General features: G+C 35.2%; 1 protein-coding gene across 1 annotated transcript in view; it reads left to right on the top strand.

Moving 5' to 3' along the window:
• The window catches only part of SLK (STE20-like kinase), a 45,566-nt gene that overhangs the window by 6,355 nt on the left and 12,441 nt on the right, over positions 1-26,770 (top strand). The window contains exons 2-9 of the mRNA XM_010076359.1: positions 14,723-14,887; positions 17,260-17,308; positions 18,071-18,220; positions 20,564-20,636; positions 20,854-21,048; positions 21,740-21,821; positions 22,730-22,858; positions 24,793-26,226. Of these exons, the coding sequence (XP_010074661.1) occupies positions 14,723-14,887; positions 17,260-17,308; positions 18,071-18,220; positions 20,564-20,636; positions 20,854-21,048; positions 21,740-21,821; positions 22,730-22,858; positions 24,793-26,226 (2,277 nt within the window). The remainder of the gene's footprint in view (positions 1-14,722; positions 14,888-17,259; positions 17,309-18,070; positions 18,221-20,563; positions 20,637-20,853; positions 21,049-21,739; positions 21,822-22,729; positions 22,859-24,792; positions 26,227-26,770) is intronic.

Here is a 26,770-nt window from a genome sequence, read left to right as displayed (position 1 = left end):
ATCACAATACTTACCTTATGAGTAATGTATTGTCTGTCTGTTGCATTCAGAATTAAAACTGCAGACAAGTTTGTGAAGGATACGTATAGAATGCTCATGATTACTCCTTGGTAAGGCAGTCAGTCATCTTTTCCAAGGTGTGAGCATGGTTATATAAACTGTTTAAAACTCTGAGTAAATAGGAAATCATTATTTGATTTTATTTATCTATGTTTATATAAGTTCCTATTTTTTTTCATGTCATCTAATATATTTCTTAGCTAACTATTCGTGTAAGTGCTTGGACTGTTGGTTTCCTGTCTGGAGAGTGAAACTTTGGATTTCAGGCATAAACTAAATGTGGGTGTTTAATGTTTTCAAATGGACTGCAGAATGAAGCTGCTTTAAGCTGTTCTAACTTGGTGAAATAATTCTTCATGTCTAAGTCAGATGCAGTTTATAGGAGCTAAAAAAGTTGTGTTACTGGTTTTGTTTTGGGTTTTTTTTAATAGGTTTTGTAGACAAATTGGTTAAAACTTTTTGGCTTAATATTTGGCAGGGAAATAGTCCTCCAGTAATATAATCCTCCAAGCAGTAATACATGCTATTGTTCCAGAGAAGGAGTTCACAAGTTTCTTTTGGTGGTGACCCAAATTCTGGTATTGACCATTCCATAACCAATATTGAAGAAACAATTTGTTGTATTTTGTATTTGCAAATGCCATAATCCGAAGTTTGGTGTTGTGTTCTGTTTGGGTTTTTATTTGGTTTTTATTTTTTTAATTTTATTTTATTTTTAATTGAATGCAATTATGAATGGGCCTTACATATTTTATGGGCTATGTCCCACATTTTGAGAATCTGGTAAGATTATAAACATAATTCTCCTTCAGTGACAGTTGTGTCTGTGTAAAAGAGGCAGCATGCAATTAAACTCTCTGGTTTGAGATCTTAAATGCATTCCTTGATACCAAGGTGTCTGAAGCATTGTTTCTGAATAATTTTTTGGTCTTTGCTTCTTTGTGCTCCCCCAATAACCTTTAATTATATTCCGATTATACACGGAATTGACTAATTCATACTGTCTTACCTTTTTTGCCTATTGTCTTACTTTACAGTAGTTGCCAAATTACTCAAATACTATACTATCTAGTGCTGTCTTTTCATTTGATACTGTTTGTATTGTTCCAGTTTTCAATGTTTAGTGATGGAAAAGCTGTGAAATTTGCAGTTTGAAAACAAAGACTGAATTAATAGCACAGAATAAAAAAATGAATGACGTTTTATAATTTTTCTCCAAACCCATGTAAAATACATATTGTAACTCCCTCTATCTAATTCATTTTAATGACTTTATAACATGATTACAGTATGGAATGCTTGAAAGAAATTGCAACTGTCAAATGTGTCATGCTGAAACACATTTTTTCCACTCAGAAATGGGAAAGAATCTTTTTCAAGAAAAAGAAGACCTAGTACTTGCAGAATATGTTTGAAGGATTTCAGTCAATAAAAGATGGCTAAGTAGTATTCAATAACAGCTAGTAGGCTACCTCAACCCCCCCGCGATGGTATTCATTCTTTAACAAAAAAATAAGTCTTTACTATAAATGTTAATATTCCACTGGCATTTCTAATTTTCTGTTGAACATGCTCTACATTCATGATACAAACCAACTAAAGTACCTGCAGCACCTAAAGCAAAAGTTTCACAGTAAAATAGTAATGAAAGTTTCCTTGTATATTTAATGCATGTACTTAAACTATCATATTTGGTTTTAGGAGGACATACTGTTTTATAAAGCAGTTCTAAATGTATGTAAAACCAAGTTACAATATTGAAGTTACAGATTTTTCTTGTTTATTTTTACTTTTCTGGATGAAGACTGGTTTTCAGTATTCTGTGGGATTGTGTTTATATAGAGAGGTTAATGTAAAACAGCTAAGCATGAATGGTGACTTGGAAGCTAAGAGAAAGACACAAACTTTTTCCCCTTTGCGTAGCCATGTTTATATTTTTGAGCCATCTTCTATTTAGTTAATTACCTATAGCCTAGAGCAAGAAATTGCTCAAGCATAGATTCATGCTTGAATCAAATTTAAAAAAAAAAATCTGGCTTTAAGAAGGTTCTGATACCTGAAGCATGCTATTCTATGATATGATTTTTAATTTTTACTGATTTTTTTATGGAAAAGAATATGAAGAAGTGAAAAAGTAGGATCATATTACAGTAGTCACATCAATTTATTGATTATAATTTAAAATTTGCTAAATCTCTCCTTACTGCAGAGGACTAAGTGACTGGCACCTTAAAGTGTCAGTCTTAAAAATTAGTCGGTTGTTGTTTCAGAAAATCTTAGTATGTGAAACTGAAGGAAGCCAGTGAGCAGAGAGTGGAAGGGGAACTCTACAGTCTGCTGAAGTTTTTGGGGGAACCATTACCCTAGAACTTAAGTTGTGCCTGCATCCAAATTGTTTTACTTAGTATGAAAGCAATGGTGAATCCCTGTACTAAGGTGGAATCATTTTTGAATCCATCTAGCTTGATAATGAATTGGAGAAGACTGTCCCTTTACCTTTTTTTCATAGCTAATTGAACAGCACTTTAGATCTGTCTGAGACTTTCTTGATAAAGGAGGACTTTAAGGAACTGGGTTTTGTCTCTATAAATGTTTAGTCATAACCATGATTCAGAAAACACTGTTCCAAGGGAAGTTACTGTAACTCTGTTAATGATACAGTAATAACTTGGCAAGACTTTTTGCACTGGAAGTTATCATTTCTTTCTCTTGTAGGTGATGGTTCTCCAGACACAGATTTGTGCTGTAAAACCAAAGCTTTTCTCTAGCACATGTCTAGGTTTCACATTATAGAGGATGACTTTTCACTTGTTATTTCTAAGCAGTACTTTACCAGGAGAAAAGTTAATACTTTTGTAATCAGAAGGCGGTAAAACCTTAATGGAGAAATGTCAATTGACTGCTTCAGCAAGAATTAGAATGTTGTGATAAACCCTCATCTCCTTCACAGCCTTTGTCTCAGTCAGGCTTTATTCAATTCATGTGCTGCCTTTTTTATTTGGTACAGTTCAGTCATGTTCCTGCCCCACCTTCAGCTTTTCCGGTTTGAATTGAAGAGGCCCAACCTTTTTAGTCTGTTTTTTATAAGACATCTGCCTGACCCTTTAATGATTTTAATTGCCCTTCTCTCATTCTTCTACCTTCTCAACTTCTGCGGATGTCACAAATCTTTCAGTTCACCATTCAGGCGAACTGTTCTGTTTTTCAGTGCTGGATAGTCATGGGTCAAACCATAGGTCTGTGCAAGTATATTACACTGTAAAAACTGATCAGTCACTGGGAAATACGGTCAGAGGAGTTTGAGCAGGAATTATCCCTCAAACTCAAATCATTCCAGTAATGTGGAGAAATGGGTACTCTTAGAGTTAAGCCAAGCTTGTTTTTACTCTTTCGCACTTTCCAATTACTTTTTACTACTAGTCAAGATGCACTAACTGGGTTTATAAGTAACCCGCAAGAAGGAAGCACTGTCTGCTGTTTTTCGTCTCTCTGGGGTGGGAAGTCTGAAAGCTTAAGGATCACCATATAAACAAGAAGATGGTCGAGTGTTTCTTATTGATTGACAGGGATAGCTGGGGTACCTGAAAATGCCTCCTCTGCTTTTGGCTGTAGCAAGAGCTTTGAGCTGTCTCTTAGTAGCAAATGAAGGTGTTCTGGTCAGCTTAATAATCCTGAAGTTGTTTGTTAATTTAGCAAGTTACACTTAAATAAACACAAACAAAAAAACCACACACCTCCCATATCATTTAAAAGTGAAATATAAAAATAAGCTAGTGTACAGCTCAGGGGAGTGTACAGCTCAGGGGAGGGCCAGACAAGTGACAGTGCTGATGTAAGTGAAAAATGACAAGACAGTGTCAGCATTGGCTTAAATAGGTGTAAAAGGGAAGCACCAAGGTGGCATATCAATATTGCGAAGTTGTTAAGGTATGACAGGTGAATGCTGTTTGTCACAACAAAAGAAAAAATAAATGTACTTTTGTTGTATAAATGGTGCAGTTATCAGCAGTGCTGATAAAAAGCAGGTTTGCTAGATGCTGCTGTTGGTATTGTTATCAGCCAGTAGTTCCTTCCTTTTGCATCACTGACATCCACACTAGAAGAAGTTTGTTATATAGACATATCCTTAGCTGGAAATTTACTAACATCCTGTGTTCCCAGTTTTGTTTCAGGTGGTGATCCTTTAGGTATGCTGCATAACTGCCAGAAAAGAATGAAAGTTTTATAAGACTTCTTATTTGGTACTAAATTTACCTCTGAGGAAGGTACAGAAACTGAACTGAATTTCAGAGTGAGCAGTGTTTTGAAGCAAGAAATGGCTTTTTCCAAAAGGAATGTGGAATTCTGCACTCCCTCTCACTGTACAAATACATAACAAAATACAGCCCTCTGCTTCAAAAACTTTCAGCCCAATAAAGGAATAAAAATATAAACATGAGAGAAAAGGAGTAGGAAAAATGGGGAAGTCTTGTCAAAGATAAAACTGCTTCATCTCTAATAGCCATGCTGGTGCCTCCTCATTGCTGTCAGTTCTTGGGGACATAGGCAAGATAAAGCTTTCATAATTCCATTAAAAGTAACACTATTAAGAGACAAGAACAGTACTTCCTCCTGAACATCTTGTGTGTTTAACTGTTTCCAGTGTTTAACTTTATCATAATACTCAGCAGTTCTGTCAGAGGAATGTTTGCACATTGCATGAATACAGAGTTCATTAGGTGCAGAGGTCTGAGTAAAGCAGCTCTTTTCCCTTTGCATCTTTTGTGCATCAAGCTCTGCAAATAGTTGAAGTATTTTATCTGGATTTGTTTTTAATGCTTTTATCAAGTAATACAATTATTCCTGTGATCATTTGTATTTTTCACTAGCATATTAGGTAAATTCTGAGTGAATTACACCGATCAGTAAAATGGCAAACAGCAAGTGCAAAAAACCTCAGAATATGAAAAATATTATCAGCAGCAGCAGCATGCTTCTAAATTAAACTTTCTTTTGAAATTGGCTGATAAATAATAGGATTGGCATTCATATGGTTTCTCAGAGTAGTCAGTTTTCTTAATTGTTTGCTTGTTTAAATTCACCAATTAAAAAACCCCAACAAACCAAACAGTTAATCTGAAAGGCAACATCGGAAGCAACATGTTCCACTACTGTGATGAATATGAATGAAGCTTACTTGCAGAACCCAAGATGCTATTTTTGTGATGCTTGAATAGCCAGTTTTCAAGGAATATCAAATGTTTATTCCGATGGCTCTTTCTCATATCTGGAGATGCCATACTTGCAGCACAAAGGCAGCTAAGTCATTATAACCTGCATGTGAGGCAACCTTTCTAACTTGTGTGTCAGATTTCACTTCGTCTTCGTGAGACGGTATGTAGCTTTAGGGTCATTACTTAAGACTCATAAGAAAACTACTGGGAAGTCACAAACCGTATAAGCATTAAATGGCACACAGCATCACAGTGAATTTTGTAATTAATGAAGTTCATTGTAGAACTGACTTGAAAATAACTTCTTTACATTAAAGAGAGCTGAAACACTGGCTTAATTATATTGATTTATTTTTTTGTTGCTGTCTTTGCAGTTGGTTTCTGTTGCATTGTTTCAAAGACATGTACATAAGGAAGAACTTTCCTTTAGAATTCTAAGTTTCCTGTTCTTTTGAAAATAAATTAATACCATTAAGAGAATATGAATTGGTTTCTGTAACAACTTTATTTAAAAAAACAGGGATGATGATGTACAGCTTTTTTACAAAACCTGTCAAAAGCTACTCTACTTCCTTTTTTGTTACTTTAGAAATAGGGGAAGTTTCATCTCAACAGACTAGAGCACTCATGGAGCAAGAGAATATGTGCTTTGATTCTTTTGCAAGAGCTGCTGACAGTTTTACTGTGGTATTGGTGTAGTCATGTTTCATTTCCCACTGTTGCAACTCTTTTTGTAAAATACTGAATCTTAAACTGCCTATATAGTTTATATTTTTCCCTTGAAGTAGATAAGTATACTTTATTTTTCATTTTATCAGGAGAAAGAATGAAATGGGGTGATAATGCTTCATCTTGTTTCATTTTTTTCTTTCCCCTCTTGCTGTTTAGCTGTTCTCATTGCAAGTCTTGGATATGGTTTACATTGCAGTATCAGATTATACAGAACCTTTTCCGAAACTGTCTGTTTTTGAGCCAGTAAGATGTATGCATGTTAAATGACAGTTAAGTTACATCTATTATATCCCATCATCTTCTACAATAAATACATAAAATAAATGGTCTAAGTACAAGTCCTTATGCTACATGAAGTATAAAGCTTTTAATAATATTCTTTACTTTTTTGACAGCAAGTTTTTTTTAACTTAATGACTGTGCCACATTTCATTCCCACGACTATGTAGTTTCCTTAGTAACGTGTCAGAAGGCCTTTGTTGAAGGGTTTTTAAAGTCCAAAGAAATTGTCAATTTTCTTTATTATTTTGTTGACTTGTGTTTTTTTCCACTTTGTAAAGACAGAGTTTTCTATGCTTAAGTCAGATGTGCTTTTTTTTGTTGTTTTGTTACACATGAATAGCTGTGCTGGGACAGCAAACATCTGTAGCTGTCTTACATCTGATCTGGCTAAAGGCTCTGGGCAGAGAAGATCCCAGTTTTGTTTTGTAACCTAACTCTGAGGAACTGTGGGTTGACCTAGACACTTTTTTTTTTTTTTTTAAATAGAGTATTCTAGGTTGATATGCATACATCTGTGAATGTAGTCTGTAAAGTGCTAGTAAACAAAATGACTTAGTGCTACATGAAGCCAAAACGCTCTGTGGTGTAACTGTTTGCAGAAAGCTACAGTCTTTTACAACTCCAAATGTGTCTCTGGAAAAAGATGTTAGCAGGAGTAACACTGGCTCTCTGAGCTGAAGTGAACTAATGCATTGTTACAGATTTCAAATTACTAGAAGCAAGTTTATAATGTAAAATCGTCCCAGGTAAAGGAATTGAAGGTTTCTTAAGTCCTGTGTTCAAACAAAAAATTATCAACTATCAATCTGGCAGCAACATACTCTTCTGAAAAACAACAGTCTGGAGACAGCTTCAACTCTGGCTTGTTGGTTGGCTTAAAAGTAATTCTAGTGAACAGCTAGAATTAGCAGTTGTTGTTTGATTTAAAAATATTTCTTGATATCATTGTTTCTTGGAAGCATTATTAATTTCTGTAATCTCAAATAAAGGTGTGTTTATTGCTGGATTAAAGGCTTAATTTTAAGCTGTAGCAATTTAAATCAACTTGTAAATTAATAAGCAGTAAGTGTTGTGCTTTGTTTTTCCTAATGACACAAGATTGAACAAGTAAATGTAGGATCTGTAATCCAGGATGAAGTTACACTGGGCTGTCTTTCCTGGGAAGTCGTCGGTTTGGGGCTGAGATTGTCTGGTGCTGCATGAAATGGAGAAAACCTCTGCTGGCAAGTGTTCCTCTCCTCTGCACACGAAAGATACTGGCAAAGCAATTTAGCACTGCAGGCATAAATCTTAATTTGTCACACCTCCCCCTTCTCAAGTATAGGAGTTGATTGTAATGCAGTGTTGTGTGTTTTAATGCTGCTTTTGCAAGTAATATGTACAGTTGTTACAACTGAATCTAGGAAAAAAATATCAGTCCTTTGCACTTATACCTCTGACCCCACTTAATACTTTAGTTACAAATGTTTTCCCAATATTGTCAGCTGGTTTTCCCTGTTGCTTTTCTGTGAGCTACCACGCAACAAGAGAAGGGAAAACAGTAATGTGTTATTACAAAACATCACAGCACATTTTGGTGATTTTCATGCCAATGTTTAACAGTTTTTTATTTTTTCTTAGTTTTATTCTGTTTTGTTTTGTTTTGTTTTTTTTTAAAGATTTGTTCTAATAAGACGAATGATGCTGAAATCTGATATCTCCTTTGTTAAGTTTCCTCTAAAGGACTATTTCAGGTTTTTTGCACTGGTACTTTTCAAATATGCATATAAAGATTCCTTCTGATTTCAGTGACACAATTCATGAATCAGGATGGGAACTCTGCTTAGCTAGTATGCAAAATACCATAGAGTTAATCAAAATACATAAATGGAATCATGAGGTTAAACATGAAAATTATATTCTATACCACTCCCAAAAATAACTTGTGGAATCCTCAGAAACCAGCTATGGAGGAAGCAGAAGAACCACACTAAGTACCAAGTACAAGGATAATGTTAAAAGAGTGAAGTTGTCATGGAAACAGCTCCAAAACTAGTATAGCCACAGAGGCAGCAGCAGACCACAGTGTGGTGAAGATGTGCTTTGGTAGTCCGAGTTCAACTCTGGGCCCTACTTTGTTAGTAACTTGCTTATAGCAAATAGAGGCACTTTTAGCTACACTTCTATTTCAGTATTTTTTTTCCCTGACATTAAACATTTCTTAGGTGGAAGAAACTGTGCAGTAGGTAGTTATGATACATGGTGCAGGCAGGGAAAAATTTTGGCTGATCAGCTGTAGTTTAAGGGTGTATCATTGTCCTTGGTAGTCACTATCCTTTCGTTATCTTCTGACTAGTTCTTTTGTAACAGTCATTTCAACAAGTTTTAGCAGGTATAACTGAAGTAAGCTGGTTTTTAATTCCTTGGACCAACCATTTGTATAATTAAACAAAAAATTGAAGTCCTCTGTAGTTTAGTTTTTTGGGGTTTTTTTAGTACTATTACATTTTCAAACAGTATGCAGTGAAGATTGGTGCAAAATTATGTAGCTTCTTTGACATGACTGGCTCAACTTAATTTTCAGAAATCTGTGGAGGTTGCCATCTCCTTCATTGGCCTAACTTGTGATTTATTGTAAAAACTGTGGTTTAATGTTGCAGAGGTAGCTATTTGCTCTTGCATTCGAACTGATACTTTAAATTACATTTTTCAACATTCAGTGTTAGAATTAATGCTTCCTTTTATCTGATTAATTAAGGTAGATTTTTTTTCCTAAAATTCACTAATAAAGAAGACCTTTCCATGTTTTTAAAAGAAGTTTGAACACTTGATACTGGTGAATCCTGCAGGGGTTTTTGAGTTTCAAAATGCATGGGACAATGTTAAACATGGTATAGTAAATTTATACAAAACCAAGTCCAGTCTAGTTTTTCCAGTAGGCCATGCTTCTTACAGATTTATTTGATCAGGCTGTTAAAATCTGAGATCATAGCAATTTTTTTTCCTTGGTTCATATGCTTCAGAAAGCCTGAGATCCGCTGCTTTCTGACAGCTCTGAGAACCAGCTCTTGCCTTTGTGTTGTACAAGGACAGTTTCTCAGTACTGATTACTCAGACACCATTAGAAAGCATATATGGAGCTGCAGCTGACAGTCCCAGGTTTACACAACAGGATGGCTTTTTACATACAAAAACATCTTTTGGTGAATAGGGATATGTGTACTTTTCACTTTTTGGCATCCTTGATGATCTACGATTGTGACTATAGTTTTGTTGGGAAGAATGAGTCAGAGGGGAAAAGCTTCTTAATTGATTTGTTTTGCTGCCTGCAAAGCATGCAGCGTGCTTACATAACATCTCAGAAGAGAACAGGCATCAGGAAAAAAGGTGATGAACAGTTTTCTATCTCGTATCAGCTTTGTTTACAGTTGGCTGAACAATAGATGAAGGACGTACTTAACTTTTTTCAGTTGTAAACAGTGTTTAATTTTTAGATGTCAACATGCTACATCGCAGGAGGGGAGCTGCACAGTTGGGGTTTGCTGGTGATAGGAAACTGAAACAGCTCCTCACAACCAACGCTGAAACTTCATATTGGTCATCTAAAGATGAAAGACTATGAGTTATCTTTGAGCTGTAATCCTATTACTCCGGAACCATGGCTCTGCTCTCCTGCTGTCCATGGCTGGGAATATGCAGTGTCTTGGCTGAGTGCCCAGACACTGCCTTTTAATATTCTGCTATCAGTCTCTTCACAAAAGCTTCTGGCTCTGGAACTTATATTTGGATATATGATACTGTATAAAAATCCAGGGTTGATTAGGGAGTAGTCACTAATTTCACATGCTCACAGATCCTAGTGTGGTGTAGAATGGTTGTTCTTCTTTCTTGTACCTAGCGATACATTTTCAAATATTTACAGCATCTTTTGTGCATTAAAGGTCATTGCCATTTCAACGTGAGGGATTTAGGTTTGGAGAGAAAGTCATTTGCAAATTCTGGTTTACAAGGTCATATTTATTCTAAAGAAACCTGCAATCCATATTTCTAAAAGTACTTTATCTTGGAATTAGGAGAATAAGAGTATTTTCCTGTGTGTTTTCTGATAATGAGACTGTGTCCTCCATTGCAAGAACCATACTGTAACACAGTTTGATATTCCCTTGTGAGTACTATCTCTCTGTAAGTTAAAGTTTGGTGCAATAACCCTAAATATATGCATTAGTCAGATCTTGGGGGTATGAGTTATTCCAATTCAGCTTTCAACCACTGTGTATAAATCTTTTGAACAGATCAAGTTTTGCTAATGCAAAGAAAGAAAATCTTTCTCCTGTTTTCTTCCTTGTCTCCAGCTAAGGCAGGATTGAACCATAACCACTGAAGATGCCAGTTTGGATTTCTTAACATAGGACTGCAGCATAAATCACCTGTCACGGAAGCAGAATCAAATGTATTTAAGCAGAGTATTTGGAATAACTTTAATTAGTAGTTAAGAGCTGAAATATAGGAAGAAACTGCAGGGCTACTCAGAGGACATATTTTGAAAGGGCAGAACCTCTGAATAACATGAATGGTTATTTGACTTTAAATGTTCCTGTACCCAAATGCAAGATGAGTATATGCAAATCAGGACTGCATTTACACAAACATTTTTTGCTCCTGCTCTGACCTTTGGAGGGTGTTATACGGCAGAAGAAAGACTTCAGCCTAAGTCTAGAAAAAACAAATATGCCCACACAAAGCTGTAAGTACTTTTTGTTCCTCTTAATCCAGAGGGTTTTTTTTTTTCCTGTACAATACAGTGCTACATAAATCTTATGCGTGAACAGTGAAATCCTTTCCTACACAGTTCAAAAGAGCATATTTCTTACATTTCTTACAGCAACTGGCGTAGATGGGTATTTATTATAGACTGCATTGTGGGATGGAGATGAATAATGTCTTATTCAAAAAGAACTTTTAAAATCATGTTTAAAATATGTAAGGATTTTTTTTTTAATTTTCAGGTGTAAATTGATGTATACTTAAAATGTTTTATAAGTCCTCAGAAATACCTGGTGGAAATATGCTAATTACAAAGATTTTTTCTTTTAAGAACTGGAAAAAAAGTTTAGATCTAGACCTACAAAATTTTACTATCTCAGGTCAGACCAAAGGAGAACATATGTTTTGTTTATAATTGTTATGATGCTCATAAAGATAATACTGTGTCCATAATCACTTTTGGTTTTTAATGAAGTGTTTTAACAGAGCTGCCACAAGGAGGAAGTAAAAGAAACTTATTCAAAGCAGATTTCTAGTTACTTCAAACAAAAGGATCTGGGAAAAATCAAAATACAAAGTACCCTGTCAATAGAGAAAAAGCAATATATGGTATAAATACAGCAAACTCCCTAGCACATAGCCATGCACGATGATTTACCAATTCCTCTCTCTCTCTGTCAAAGGTGAAACTGAATCTGAAAACAGTAACATCTGTTATTGTGACCTGATGTAGAAGTTTAAAATAGTTTTATTTAAATAAAATATTATTACCATTATATAGTTTACATACAAATTTGTGTAAAAATGAATTTCAGGGTTTTTTTCATTATTTTTTTAAAAGTATCCTTCCTGTTAAGATACAGTGGATTATGTGTGGCCATGCAGGTTTCCAAAAAGTAAATTTACGGTTAATATTTGAATTCTTTAGAAAGGTAGTTTAACAACCGTTTTTTCTGCACATGTAAGCTACCAACTCTAATTCTGTTGTGGAGTCAGACATCTGTTTCACCTTTCATATTTAATTTACAGTACAGCTCTAGAAAAATAAAGTTGGTCTTTGATTCTTTCTATAAAACCTACAATCAAAACAAATTATGTTTGCATTATTAAGCAGACCTTTTTATTGTTAGAATGTGTGTTGGAAAACTTTTCAGTAGTTTGTTTTTGAATAATGGTACACGGATCCCTTATCTTTGTTGTTGAAAATGGGAGGGTAAATATTGATGTTGGGAAGACTGATTGTTTTTTGTTTTGGGAATAATATTGAGATACGTTACATATGTATCACAAAACCTGTACCCTCAACATAAGCATAGTCCTAGCTGATTAATCTTATAAGCGTGTTTTGTTGCTACTGCTGTTTTATTGAATATTATCATAAACTTGTGTCTTAAATCATTTGTTCTCTGTTGCCACATTGGGAGAATTATTTATGGTTGTGAAAGTAATAATATTTAGACTGTGGAAATCATTCTTAAGTTGTATTACTTGCTGTTTTTCTCTGATATTAGCATAATGAGATTAGGAGACAAAAGTCAGCTTTTGGGATTCTTGCTGTGTACTGTCCCAGGTTCATCTCAACCAGGTTTGGGGACAAGATGCCCCATGCAGCAGAGAGACAGGACTCTGTGACAGGCCTTGTGATGCTTCACACCACTACTCAGAATTGCCCCTGCAGGCTCTTGTCTTCTGCTGCTTTGGAGAGACCCTATGTCCTTACTTCTAATTTAATTTAATTTGAATGTCTAGAGCTACGTGGAGTAAATCTAGGCCTTTTCTTCATAGTTTTTATGTATAATTGGTGAAGTAGACTTCAGTCTTACGATTTCATTTATTCAGAGGCAAAAAGTAACCGCTGGAAATGCCTTGACAAACTAGTGTTTTTATGATGGCTTGAGAAGCTAGACCTGCTTGTTTAAACTTGACCAAATTTCAAGTTACAGTATTCCTTCAAGCATAACTTGCAAGAGAATTATTAGAAAGTGTGTATAATTTTGTGTGTGTGTGTTTGTATGTACACATACAGGCTGTGTGTTTAACATTTGCTTTATCTCTGAATCATCATAGAATCATAGAATGGTTTGGGTTGGAAGGGACCTTAAATATCACCAAGTTCCAACCCCCCTGCCATGGTTGGAACTGGTTGCCTCCACTAGCCCAGGTTGCTCAAAGCCTCATCCAGCCTGGCCTTGAACACCTCCAGGGATGGGGCAACCACAGCTTCCCTGGGCAACCTGTTCCAGTGCCTCGCCACCCTCACCGTGAAAAATTTCTTCCTAATATCTAATTCCTAATCTAATCTAAATCTACCCTCTCATTTTATCCTCGTCCTGTCACTGCACTCCCTGATAAAGAGTGCCTCCCCATCTCTCCTGTAGCCCCCCTTCAGGTACTGGGAGGCTGCTCTAAGGTCTCCCTGGAGCCTTCTCTTCTCCAGGCTGAACAACCCCAACTCTCTCACCCTGTCCTCATGTGGGAGGTGCTTCAGCCTCTGAGCATCTTTGAGCCATCCTCTGAACCCGCTCCAACAGGTCCATGTCTTTCCTATGCTGAGGACTCCAGAGATGGATGCAGTACTCCAGGTGGAGTCTCATGAGAGCGGACTAAAGGGAGAAGATCACCTCCCTCGACCTGCTGGTCACGCTTCTTTTGATGCAGCCCAGGATCCGGTTGGCTTTCTGGGCTGCAAGTGCAGATTACCAGGTCATTATCCCTCATGTTTAAAAAAAAAAAAAAAAATCCCACCTTGCCTGGTTTTCCTGGGTTAGTTTCTCAGCAATATTCTGTGAATAAATATTTGCAACAACTGGTTTCTGAATATTTTTCTATTTAAGTAACAGTCATCCTAACTGTTTGTAATTTCTTATGTTTAAAAAAAGCCAAAGAATATTAAATGTGTAGAATATTAAATGCAAGGTCTTGTTTTCCTTTTGCTTTTCAAGTCAAAATGTTACTTGTTCTCCAGTTGACCTTATCACTGCAGCAGTTTTAGCTCCCTAGTCTGAAGGTGTGGAGTAATAAAGCAGAGGCTGGCAGTGTTTTCAGCATGGCCATCTTCTATGAGTAGCCATCTGTGGAATTGCTCCTAGACTTGTCAAGCAAAGAGAGTAAAATGTCCAGTTGGATTAATGATTGCTTAGCAGCTTTTTAACATGGGAGCTTGAATACAGGTCGTGGCTGAAGGAGAGTGTAACCTGCTGATTACTGGTAGAGGATCTGCTTTTCTGTGTGGCTTTGAGAACAGCTGTGCTGCCACAACGTGGGGAGCATCAGAAGGGCAAGAATGTGCAGTGAGAAATAAGAGGGTGGATGGAGGCTACTTCCTAGTCCTTGCCAAGTGTTAACAGATAGTTTTTGAGGAGCAACACAGAGCTTCGTCTTAGGACACACAATAATAACCACCCTAAGCTATTGACTTGCACGATGGTTGACAGAATGTGACTAGTCTTAAGTGTTTTTATATTCCTGGCTTATTGTTTCTTGACATTGAGAAAAGTTACTAAACCATTTTTCTGCTAGAATTTATCTAGTCTTTAATATGCAGGTATTCTCATTTTGTAGAGAAGCAAACTAAATGCAGGAAAATAGTTCAGAAATGTCAAGGGAGGTTTTGTGGTTTGTTTTTTTTTTTGTGGTGACAGTTTTCTGGTGAAATTCACATATCTATGTTTGCTGTGACTTTTCTTTCATAGGCTCAGAACAAAGAAACAAAAGTACTGGCTGCTGCAAAGGTGATTGATACTAAATCAGAAGAAGAACTTGAAGATTACATGGTTGAGATTGATATTTTAGCATCCTGTGATCATCCTAATATTGTTAAGCTCCTAGATGCCTTCTACTATGAAAACAATCTGTGGGTAGGTATTTTTTCTTCTCTAAATGCTTTTACTTATTTCAAAATGTTATGGAAATTACATCTTTTTCTTGGCTTTATTGAAAAATCATTTGTCAATCACATTTTTTCTGGGTTGTCACTATTGGGATAACTATTCAGTTTCAAAACTAATTTGTAAATTGTGAGTCTGACTTTAAGAAATTGTCGCTGTAAAATTGAGCTACACTGAGTAATTTGGTCAGGAGTTTGAATCTAAAATTTGGAAATTAGCAGTTCATTTTGGTGTATGAAGAGAGTTCTTAGCCAGTGCTTATTTGTAGCAACAGGACTCAGATTTTGATTACATTAGCACAATTTAGAGTGAGATTCAGAACCCACAGCTGAAAAATAAATAATGTGCTGAAAAGGTCAGCCTGTGAAGTATGTATTTTAGATACAAGTGAATTCATTGGTACTTCCAGGAAGGGCAGTTTAACATGACTTGAACCATAATTAATTTACTTAAAATCTAGATATTTGTACATAGAGGTATAGTGGGCATATGTTTGACTGTACATCACTCTTGTGCTCTATCATGTGCACTGAATAGCTTTAGCTATGAAAATACAATATTTTCTTTTAGATGATACAATGAAATATTTATAAGTGCTTTTGGAGTTGTACAAAAAATACATGGTTTTTAAAAATAGTTTATAATTTTAAAAAGATGCCTAAAAACAAGTAAAGGAAAATTCCCTTGGAGCCCTACAAATATGCTTTATCCTTTAAGCATGAAAACAATGGAAGTGTAATACCTTGTTTCCTGATGTAGATTTATTTTGATAAGCTTTATGAAAACTTTGTGTGATCTGACTGCAGAGTAAAATGATACTATAGAAAACAGTGGAATAGTGAAAAAATTGCCATGCAAAAAGGTCAGCATGAAAGCAAGTATTCATAGAGGCAGAATATGAAATTGAGTGGATAGACTTCACTGGCAGAATAAATATAGGAGTAAAGAGTTTGAAAATGATATTGTAGATATATAGTTACAGTGAAATGCAGAGGCATGAAAGTGGCAAAGGGAAGGCTATAATGATGTGGTAAGTAAACAGAATTTAGTGGAGGAAAAAAATAAAAGAATGATAGTTGGTCGTAAAAAGTTTTTGTTTTCCAGTTTTAGAAAGAGTTTGTCTACAAAAGAGACCTTTGCCAGATTGTCAGATCAAACAGCAAATTTTAGAGAAAGAAACTATTTACAATTTCCCACACTTAACTTTCTTGGCAGTAGGTATGCAGAAGAATGTAAATGGAATAATGGTTTAAAGGATTTACAAAAAGTCGCATTATATAATACGTTTGTTAGTACCATTGTTGTCAGGATTAATTGCAATAGTAATTTGAAGTAACGTGTAATATAAGTGGTGTATATATGTGTTATGGTATAAGGTATAATTTGAGCTTTCCTCTTTTATGGGAAATTATACTCTTGATTTTAAAAGTACTCTAGAGGAAAAAAATTAAGATATTATTTCCCAGAATATTGACTGTTAGGATTCTGACAAGAAATACTTGCTAGCTGTCAGGCTGAAAATTGTAATTTAATGTTTAAAGTTCAAATTAAAGAAGAAATACACAAAGGGAAGAGTGGTGTCTCAGTCTTGGATGACCTTTCCTCTTTCTTGCTCTCCTCATTCCTTTTGTCTACTGTCTTTCTTCTTTGTGTTTGTTTTTTCTGTCCTACATGTCAGCATAGTTTGTGCCCCAAGACAGTTGCAGTTTATTTTTCTTTCAAATGGAAACTGAGAACTGGAGATTGAGTTGTTCTAGTATTATTAGATTCTGGGGTAAAAGCCTTGATGTAATCAAGGAAAGCAGAGGAAAATGAATGTAAACATCTGATTTTACTAATTTACTGTAACTTTTAAGAGTATTTTTCCATATTTTCATATTTTCCATATTTTTCACATATTTTCATCTCATCTGCAACAATAAAGGAGATAACATCTGCTACTGGAAAATCACATCACTCTTACACTTCGACTTTTCAGTCAGATTATACAACAGAAGAACAGTTTAATAACTTGAGAAATGAGTTTGCAGGGATTATGTAAATCACAATACAATGCGTAAGATTCAAACTAATTATGTTTTATAAGTTTTATTATGCAATTTTATCAGTGGATTAAAACTGTTGTCTGAGGATCTCCAAGCATTTTTCAAGTAATTTGCTTGAGCAGTACAGCCCTTCTTTTAGCGGTTAACTGTACAAATATTTTGCAGACACTAGTGAAATAATTTGTCAAGGCCAAATAGTCTGAAACTCAGGTCTCCCGATAATGCTCACTTAATCAATGGTTCAGTTCAGCAGAACTATTTAATTTGTAATTTGTGTATTCTTTTGTTTATATACAGATCCTGATCGAATTTTGTGCAGGTGGAGCAGTAGATGCAGTAATGTTGGGTAAATAAGTTGTTTCAAATAATAAACTTAATAATATCTTAAAATTATAGTACATATTTAAAGACTTGTTTCACATGTATTTGTTTTGAAATGCAAATATTTATGCAATTGGTGTGCTATATGTGTTGAATGTTGGGGGTTTTTTAATTAGCATTTACATCTATATGGGCATTAAAACTTCTTCAGTTAGATTAATTTTCTCTCCTTTTTGAAGTGTTTATTTACTTTTCAAAACACATTTTTGTCTTGATCCTTTAAATTAATGTGATGAGTTGTTCTCATGCTTATGGAGCCCTCTGTTGTTATAACAAAATGTACACGAGCCCTTTTCAGGATCTCATTCTTCCTCTTCCATCTTCCAAATTATGTTGTGGTAATTTTTTATATTGCATCAACCTTAAAGTTATATTTTTTTCTGTGGTTATTCCACAAAGTAAATGAATGCTAATACCAGTAAGTAAAAGTTGTAGTCTTTGACATTTTGGTGTACCATACAAAAGAACAGTCTCTAAACTGTGCAGCTTTTTCACAGTTCAGATAGGTAGGTATACATAGTTCATAATGAGGAGGGTTTTGGGTACAAGGGATTAAATTTTTACTGAAAGGAGCAAATATTTTAAGACAGAAGTTCTTTTGACATATGATGTTCAGAATCCGTCAGATTATTTAATTTTCACATATACCTCTATACCGATTGCTATGACCGCATAACAACATAAAATGTAAAAATGTTGTGTTTATTTCTGCCTTTTTCTCTTGTAGAGCTTGAAAGGCCATTAACAGAGCCACAGATCAAAGTGGTGTGCAGGCAGACACTGGAAGCATTGAACTACTTGCATGAAAATAAGATCATCCACAGAGATCTAAAAGCTGGCAATATTCTTTTCACATTAGACGGAGACATTAAACTAGGTAAGCATGTTGCATATAAAAGTCTACTGTTTCTTAGTATAATGTTCTTAATTATACTTATCCTTACGGTAACATCAGAACTCCCCTTTGAAGTTGTTGGTTTAGAAAATGAACATCCTTCACTATCACCAAAAACCGGTACCTAGTACTGTGTTCTCTTCCATTACTGAGAGAGAGAAGCAATAATCTTAATTACTCAGCTTTGGTTTTCCTTGCCTTTTTTGATTGTTCATTGCACTGAAATTAAGATAGAACAGTCTGGAAGAAAATTAATACAAGCTATCTACTGTTGATTCCTGTTATCTTATCTGAATTTAAGCAGTCATCCACAATTTCCCTCTGATGTGGTAAGGAATCCACGAGGATTCCTCCATGAAGAACTGACAAAGGACTACTGGTGGTGAATAGCATCTCTTCATTCAGACAGGAAAAGATAGAAATTGTCTGGATCTACTTTGTTCAGGGCTTCTTCAGGGGCAAATGTGTATAAGCTGTCTGCCTTTACAGTGGCTCTACCACTTGTCAGAGTTCTATGACACAGCAGCTTGCATTCAGGTTTCAAAAACTGCTCTCTACATGATGTGTGAGATTAGTTATACTTCTTTGGATGTAAGGTACACAGAGGGTAAACGTAAGGAGAATCAGAAGATTGCTACAGTGAAGTGGGGCTCTAAATTCCCAGCCTTGCTAGAGATTTTCCTTTTAAACATAAGCAAGGCGTGTCCACATTCACAAATATATCTACTACCTCACTCGTTTTGGTCGCAGTGTCTCTGCAAGTTCTAGTGCATCATCTCTGTTAAGAAGTTGAGAATATTTAAGAACCGGCTTCGCTAGATTGATCAGTTAAGTGTGTCTGTGCTTTCTGCATGGATTCCCTTGCGCAAGATTATTATTTGTACATACACTTGCATGTGCCTTTCTCTTCATCCACAAGGTATGGCTAACTTCACTGTTTTGGCTTTTCTTGGAAGCCTGAAGATTTAGTGATGGACTTGGTCTCATAGGCCTTATTTATAAATGTAATAGAACCACTATCTTAGTTTCTTAGTACTACTGTAAAAGAAACCACAGATCATAGCAAGAGTGTCATGGTCAGAGAGAGAATCATTTGTTTCTGTTAATTTTATTTGCCTCACATGACCTAGCTCCTCCTCATACAGGCTGGAACTATTTTAAGCTATTGTCAAGCTCAGATGATATGCAGCATCATGCAGGCTGTCAAGATACTACTTTACAGTTCAGACCACAGGGAGTTTTCTTTTACACACACATTTAGTGATATATTCAGGTTTCTAATTAAAATTTCTAAAAAAAAAATAAATATTTACTTCAGTTTTGAAAAGTGTACAGCATTCCTTGAAAGAGAATTTTTCTCCTTTTAAACTATTTGTATTTTGCTTCTGGTACACAAAGAAGAGTAATTCCTTGTTTTACAAATATGTGACTGGCAAATAAATTTCCTTCATTGCATTTTCTTTTTATAAGAGTTTTAGTTTTATTATTTCATTATCTGTAGTCCCTCAAGATTCTAGATTTTGCATTTCAACAAATAGCTCTCTTAATCCTTTTTTTTTTTTTTTCTCCACAGAGCAAAATTAGGCTTGTCAAGTGTTGAGCCCATCAAGTAATTTTGTACAGATTAAAGATGGCAACATATGGCTATTTTGTCCCTTTGCTCTAATCTGTAGATTAAGAAAGTTGTATCTATAATAAGCATGTAACACTTTTTTTAAACGTTGTATTTTTTTTCCCTAAGTGAGAAATGTGGTGCTTTATAGACAAGCAATATTAATTGCAAAGATAAAGTTGAATTTTTGGTTGGATCTTTACGTTCAAGGATGTATGTACGAGCTTTCAGATATTTAATATAAAGTGAAAAAGTCATGTGGAAACAAACCTGCAAGATATAGGGAAAATCTAGCTTTATGAGAATTTGAATCCTGAAATTAAAAATTGAATGAGTTGTTGAATTGATGAGAGAGCTAAAATGCTATGTCTGAGGAATACAGCCTTTATAGGCTAAAGAAATTATTTTCTAAATAAAATAATTTAACTTGCTTATGCCTACAGTAAATTAATGTATCAGTTTTACCCCACACAACTCAACAGTAGCATTACTTTCTTTAGCAATGGAGAAAAAAGTTTATTCAATATCTTTTATTAGAAATGCTGTAGAACCTTGGCACTTTAGTTATCAAAACAAATATTTTTATCTCACTTTGAAGTTTTAATACTGCAGAATGTGCTCTGGAACATATAACATTTTAAAAGAGAGTTGTAAAATATAAAAATTAATGTTTTCCACCACCCAGTTAATAGCATTTTACTGTTTGCTTTAAGCGGATTTTGGAGTCTCTGCTAAAAACACAAGAACAATACAAAGAAGAGATTCATTTATTGGTACACCATATTGGTAAGTGCACTGTTCTGCTGACTTTTTAGTGTGAACTAATAAACTTAATATTACCTTTGTTAATATTACAAGCTTCATGTGGTATCATGTAAATATATTAAGTGAGAATATAAATGTGCTTCTTAAAATGCTTCAGGGAATTTATCTATTTAGAACCTTTTTTCAGAACAGATAAGAGTGCATTTTATAATCTGATACTTCATTTTTCTCTTTGCAGGATGGCTCCAGAAGTAGTAATGTGCGAGACCTCTAAAGACAGGCCTTATGATTACAAGGCTGATATTTGGTCTCTTGGCATTACTTTAATAGAAATGGCTCAAATAGAGCCACCTCATCATGAATTAAATCCAATGCGAGTGCTTCTGAAAATAGCAAAATCTGATCCGCCTACATTAGCACAGCCTTCAAAATGGTTGGTATTCTATTTATGACTTTCCCACCCCAATCTTTAGCTTTTGAGTATGAGGCATTCCAAGTCATATCTTTGCTGAACTTAAGTTCATGGGCATAAAGCTGTTGAGCTTTATGGGACTGGTTTTATGTGTAAAGTCAGGTATATATTCTATATATGTTTGTTTGTACAGGTATACATGCATATATATATCTCCTTGTACTATGCGGCTATGGTCTTTTGGTCATAGTTCTGTATAGAAGCTTTTATACTGAAATATTTTGAAGATTTTGCATTAAAATATATGCAAAATAGCTTTTAACAAATGCAGTAAAAGATCTGAAGACCATCTGAGAAGAAAATCAGGTGAAAGGAGACTAAAGTATTTTTATACTAAGAAAACATTATTAAAAGCTGTTATCTATGTGATCATTTTAATATCTTTATGTGATTCAGTTAGTGATATAGCAGCTGTGATGTATTAAAATCCAGAGCCAAAAGTAAACTCTTCTATAAATGGACAAATATTTTAAAGATTGTATTTGTGTCATATTGCTCTTTGCATTCCTGTACTATCTTTGTGTTTTTCTAAATCAATAGAAGGACCTGGAGCTGCAGTGTAGATGTATGTGAAAGCAAAAGAATATTTCACTATACACTAGTCTGATGTTAAGACAAAAGACAAACCACTACCTGTTTGCTTTTTGTGTAGGTCATCAGATTTTAAAGATTTTCTGAAGAAATGTTTAGAAAAGAATGTAGATGCAAGATGGAGTGCAACTCAGCTTCTACAGGTAGGAAGAGTTAATTGCTCAGAACTACTATTTAAAGGCAAGCATATTTTGTATTTTTTAAAAACAAATTGGTATTATAGTAACTATTTAAATATTTTCAAATTGTTTGTACACAATCTGTTTTTAACATTGTTGCATTGATCCCTATTTGGTAACAGCTGATTAAATTATATATTTTGCTGTAATATAACTAATTATTTTGCATAAGTATTTAACTTGTACTTTGATACTTATAATGGATGAAGGAGATATTTACATAAGTAGTCAATTGCTGACAGGTGTTTCAAAAGCTTTAGTGCTCAGCCTTCCTCCATAATGCTGTCACTTCAGAATAGATAAACGGGAGTAGATGTGACTAGGTTCATTTGACTCTGTTTAACGTCAGCACACATTTACTTTATCCAGAATATATCTGGCATATGTTGATTAGATTTACGCAGCAGGGCCAAGCACAGAAAGAAGATCCAGACAGCAGGAGAAGAACAGGTAGCTGTTTCCTCGTAAAGAAAAATGTAGGATTCTATGTTGTGGTTAGGAAAAATTGTTCTAAAGACAAAGCAAGCTTTCTAGAAAGAATATTTCTACATAAAGCTTATCGGAAAATAATTTAACTGTGGAACTGACAAAATATGAAACCCATTTCCAGGAAAAATAACCTTTTAAAAACTCTTCCTACTTTTATTCTTTGGATTGTGAAACAGGTCAGTATAAATGAATTATTTGTATTTTTAGCAAGTTTGTTAGCCTACTTACACAGTATATTTGAATACAAATGTTTTGACTGCAAAACTTCTGCAGAAAAAAATGCATTAAGACAGTTATGATTAGTGATAACTGTGAATCTTTGAGTCTGAGAGAATCAAAGTAACATTTCACTTAATATTGTGCTTATTTTTTATTTTTGCAAGCATCCATTTGTTACTGTTACTTCCAATAAACCAATAAGAGAATTGATTGCAGAAGCTAAGGCTGAAGTTACAGAAGAAGTTGAAGATGGTAAAGATGAGGATGAAGAAGAAGAAACTGAAAATTCTCTGGTCAGTTTAAAATTTACTTTTTTAAAAAATATGCAACCAGTTTCAATCACCAGTTTCCTAGGGAGAACTCAGTTTCTGATGTACTACCCAACTTTTGTATCTAGTTTTCTAAGAATAACAACATAAACATATTGTGACCTTATTACAAAATAAGTAGTCAGCATTTTCAAAGTTAGCATGTTCTTAAACTCCTTAAGAACCAATAATAAAGAATGTTCTCTTCAGTTATTTTTACATGTATATGTAGTGTAGAATTTTAAAAATCAGATACTGATTTTTATAGAAATGGTTTTAAGTCAAAATGACTAACATTAAGGAAAGTATGTGACCATTATGCTATAAACTAAGTTTGTGATTTTACAGCATGGCTGTCACAGAAAAAAAAAACAAAAGCAAAAACCCCATATTTTACCAAGACAGGATTGCATTTATGAATGTATTTCTAAAGATGCTTAAAAATCTTGCAACACAAATTTGGTTCCTCAAAGGGCAAAGCCATGACATTCAATGATGGGGTAGTAAGCTGCAGAGTGTACAGGTAGTGTGCTTTCTGACTTAACTGGCTTGAGCACTACAAACATGGACAGTGACCAGTACCACCAGTAGCTGCCATTACCAGCAGTGGTAAAGAAGCCAAATGCACATGCACAGGAAGCACACCTCTATTGCCTCCTCACCCTAGTCATGTCCCCTGGCCTTCATACCACCTTCCCAGTCCACCCCACGTGTGCATTCCCACCACCTTCCCCCAGAACTTAAATATCTCCTAAGTCATCACCCACCGCCTCGCCCCGCTGATTAGCTGCTAAGCCATTGATCCCCAGGAGGGCTGGAGTGAAGGCTACCCTGTGACTCAAGTGTCTTGAGACAAGCAGCAGTTTAGGAAACTGCGACGTAGATGCATTTACATTATTTACTTGTGGTAGTTTTTAAAACTGCTTGGAGATCAACACTAAGCTTCTAGAACAATTATATGAAGAAATCTTTTAAATGCCCTTTTGGCTTAAAAGGAATTTCTTTCTGTATGCTCAGGAAAACCTTAAGGTAGGAAATGTGCGATCAAACCCACGCTTGTTGCAGTAGCTAACTTGTATGTTCCCAATGGCAAACCAGAAGCCTGATCTGCAAATTACAGGGCTCTAGCAGTAAATATAGACAGAGAGATAGCACAATAACTGTGAAGAGTGAAAGAGCAATTATGGTTAAAATTATGCTTTATTATATTCTTTTGTATGTCCGTATGTAATCTGATAACATTGATTCATATTCCATCAGCAGGAGTTTCTACAGTTATGTAACTGTTTAATTCTCGTTCTGTATTACCACTTACATTTGCTGGAGGTTTTCACCATTTTAATGGAGTTTTACTGTGATTAAAAAACAGACCAAAAAATGTTCAGACATTTTTAACAAGGAACACAAGGAAATACATTCCTTTTGATGAAGCAGTAGAAGGTCTTAATATGGCACTTTATCAGTGCTGGGCTAACTAAAGCTACACAGCCTCTTCGTAGCCAAACTGGCACAGAGACGTGTGTCTCTCAAATCCAAATGTATCTGGGACTACCAGGGAACTGAACTAATAATAAAAATTAAAAAAAAAAAAAAAAACACCCGTGGTTGGAAAAAGACTCTTGAAGATTCTGTTAAACTTGAGGCAGAGAGCTGACCATGATCCCTTCCCTTCAATCACAGTATATTTTATTAAATTATGAGAGATGGAAAAGGGTTCTTGTGAAACTGTTCTGTTCAGAGCCTCTCTGCAGTTCACACACTTGTTCTGTGACAATACAAAGTGAAGCACTCAGATTATGAAATTCATATAACTCTGCGTGTAAATACAGTGTTAATCTCTGTTCAGGTATTCTTCCACAGAACTGTGCCTTAGTTAAGTTAAGAAATTATTAAATATTTTTCTTCCTTTAATGTTTTAGCAGTTACCTGGAGAGAAGCGTGCATCCTCTGACCTTAGTATCGCCAGCTCTGAAGAGGATAAACTTTCGCAGAATGCCTCTGTCCTGGAATCTCTTTCTGAGAAAACAGAAAGTAATGCAATTGAGGACAAAGCCAGCACTATGTTTCCAGATGACAAAACAACTGGAGATGAATCTGAGGACGATAAATTCAGGAAAAGAGCTGATAGCACATGCGTTACTCCTGTTGGTGATATGAAAGTGCAGAATGGTTCTGTGCCAACTGGTGAAGATGAGCAAGGCAAAACAGTGCCAGCTGAAAAGAATACAGAAGGCGCTGAAAGGAATACAGAAGGCTCTGAAAAACTCCATGAAGATACAGAACCCCAGAAAGCAGAGAAAGAACTTGATGTGGTAGCAAAATCAGAAATAAAGGATGAACCCAACCTAAAAATAGAGAAAGAAAATGACATGGGAAATGAACAGACAGAAGATAATAAACTGAAAATAGTACCTACAACTGAAAATAGTGTAGAAACTGAAGAAGCAATTTCTAAGGAAACTGGTGAAAAAGAAGAGAACAGAACAGATGTCTCAGGAAGTAAGGAAGAAAAGGCCTCTGCAGAAAATGCTACAGAGCAAAAGGAGGATAAAGATGAAGCTCAGAAAGAGGGGATAATAGACACCACTACAGAAACTCTACCTAATGCTACAGATGAAGTGGCTGATGACAAAAAGGAACTAATAAAGCATGGAATTGACAACATTAAGGAGACAGGTGTTATTGCTGAAACACAGATCAGTGATGGGGATAAAATACCTGAGACAGAGGATAAGCCAGTGGAAAGTCAGGCTAAGCAGGTCCCTGAGATAATCAGCTCTGAAGAAACTCTATTGGAAAGCCAAGATAAAGTGATCAAAGTAGACAAGAAACTGTCAGAAAGTGAAAATGAGGATATTAGTAATATAAGCAGCATGGAGGAAACAGAGATCAAAGACTCTGGAAAGGATGACGTAGAGCAGAAAGCAATACAGAGCAAGGATATTTCTGATAAAGTGGTGGATAAACTGACTGATATGGACCAAAATTCAGAAGAGTGCAGACCTGAGAATATCCAGGAAAACAATATTCAGATAGACAAAGAACATTCAGAAGTTGCATCTGATGAAATAATGAAGAATAAGCTTCAAGATACTGTCAATGAAGAAGCTGCTGACTCTGAAGTTACTCCAGTCCCCAGTATTAGTATTAGCACTGACGAGAATGAGGAGGAAGTCAAAACAGATAATCAAGACAATACAGAAACTTTACAGCAGCTAGAATCGGAGAATTTGAAGGAAAATGATGCAGATTCCGGCACTGGTTCTACGGCTGATAACAGCAGCATTGATTTGAACTTGTCAATTTCTAGTTTCCTTAGTAAAAACAAAGAGACAGGATCGATATCTTTACAGGTAAGCATAAGCAATCATATGTTTTTATATAAAATCCTTTGTGAGTGTGACTCTAAAATTATCTCCAAGTTTGACCTTTGCAATAAAGAAAATGATTAAGTGAGAAACTAGTATGACAGTGTAGAATATAAAACTTTGTAGAAAGCAAAGTATTCTAAATTGCACTCTCTAACAATGTCTGGATTTTGTGCAGTTATGCAGCAAAGCTAGAAGCTACAGAGCTGCTAATTATTTTCTTATTGCATAATTGTATCTTTAAAATGCAGACTAGCATATAACGGGAAGTCTTAACACTATCAAAGGTGAAGATTTGTGATTGGTTGTAGTTCAGAGGTGATATTCAAGAAGGCTAGTTCAGTGCCTTACTCTGCATAGAAACCCTGTTTAACAGGACAAATCTCTCATAACGTCTAGCCTTATATTGAATTCCTGTCACTTCCATCTTCTGTCTCTGTTTAGATTTAGAAGATCTAAGGCAGACAGTCTCTCAGGTTTGTTTATTCTGAACACCGTACTCCTATGGTTGTACTACATTGCTATAGTT

The sequence above is a fragment of the Pterocles gutturalis genome, unplaced genomic scaffold, assembly GCF_000699245.1.
Source record: "Pterocles gutturalis isolate BGI_N339 unplaced genomic scaffold, ASM69924v1 scaffold45051, whole genome shotgun sequence".
NCBI classification, from domain to species: domain Eukaryota; kingdom Metazoa; phylum Chordata; class Aves; order Pterocliformes; family Pteroclidae; genus Pterocles; species Pterocles gutturalis.
Note: the sequence above shows the minus strand (reverse complement) of the source record. Positions and strands in the feature narration are given on the sequence as shown.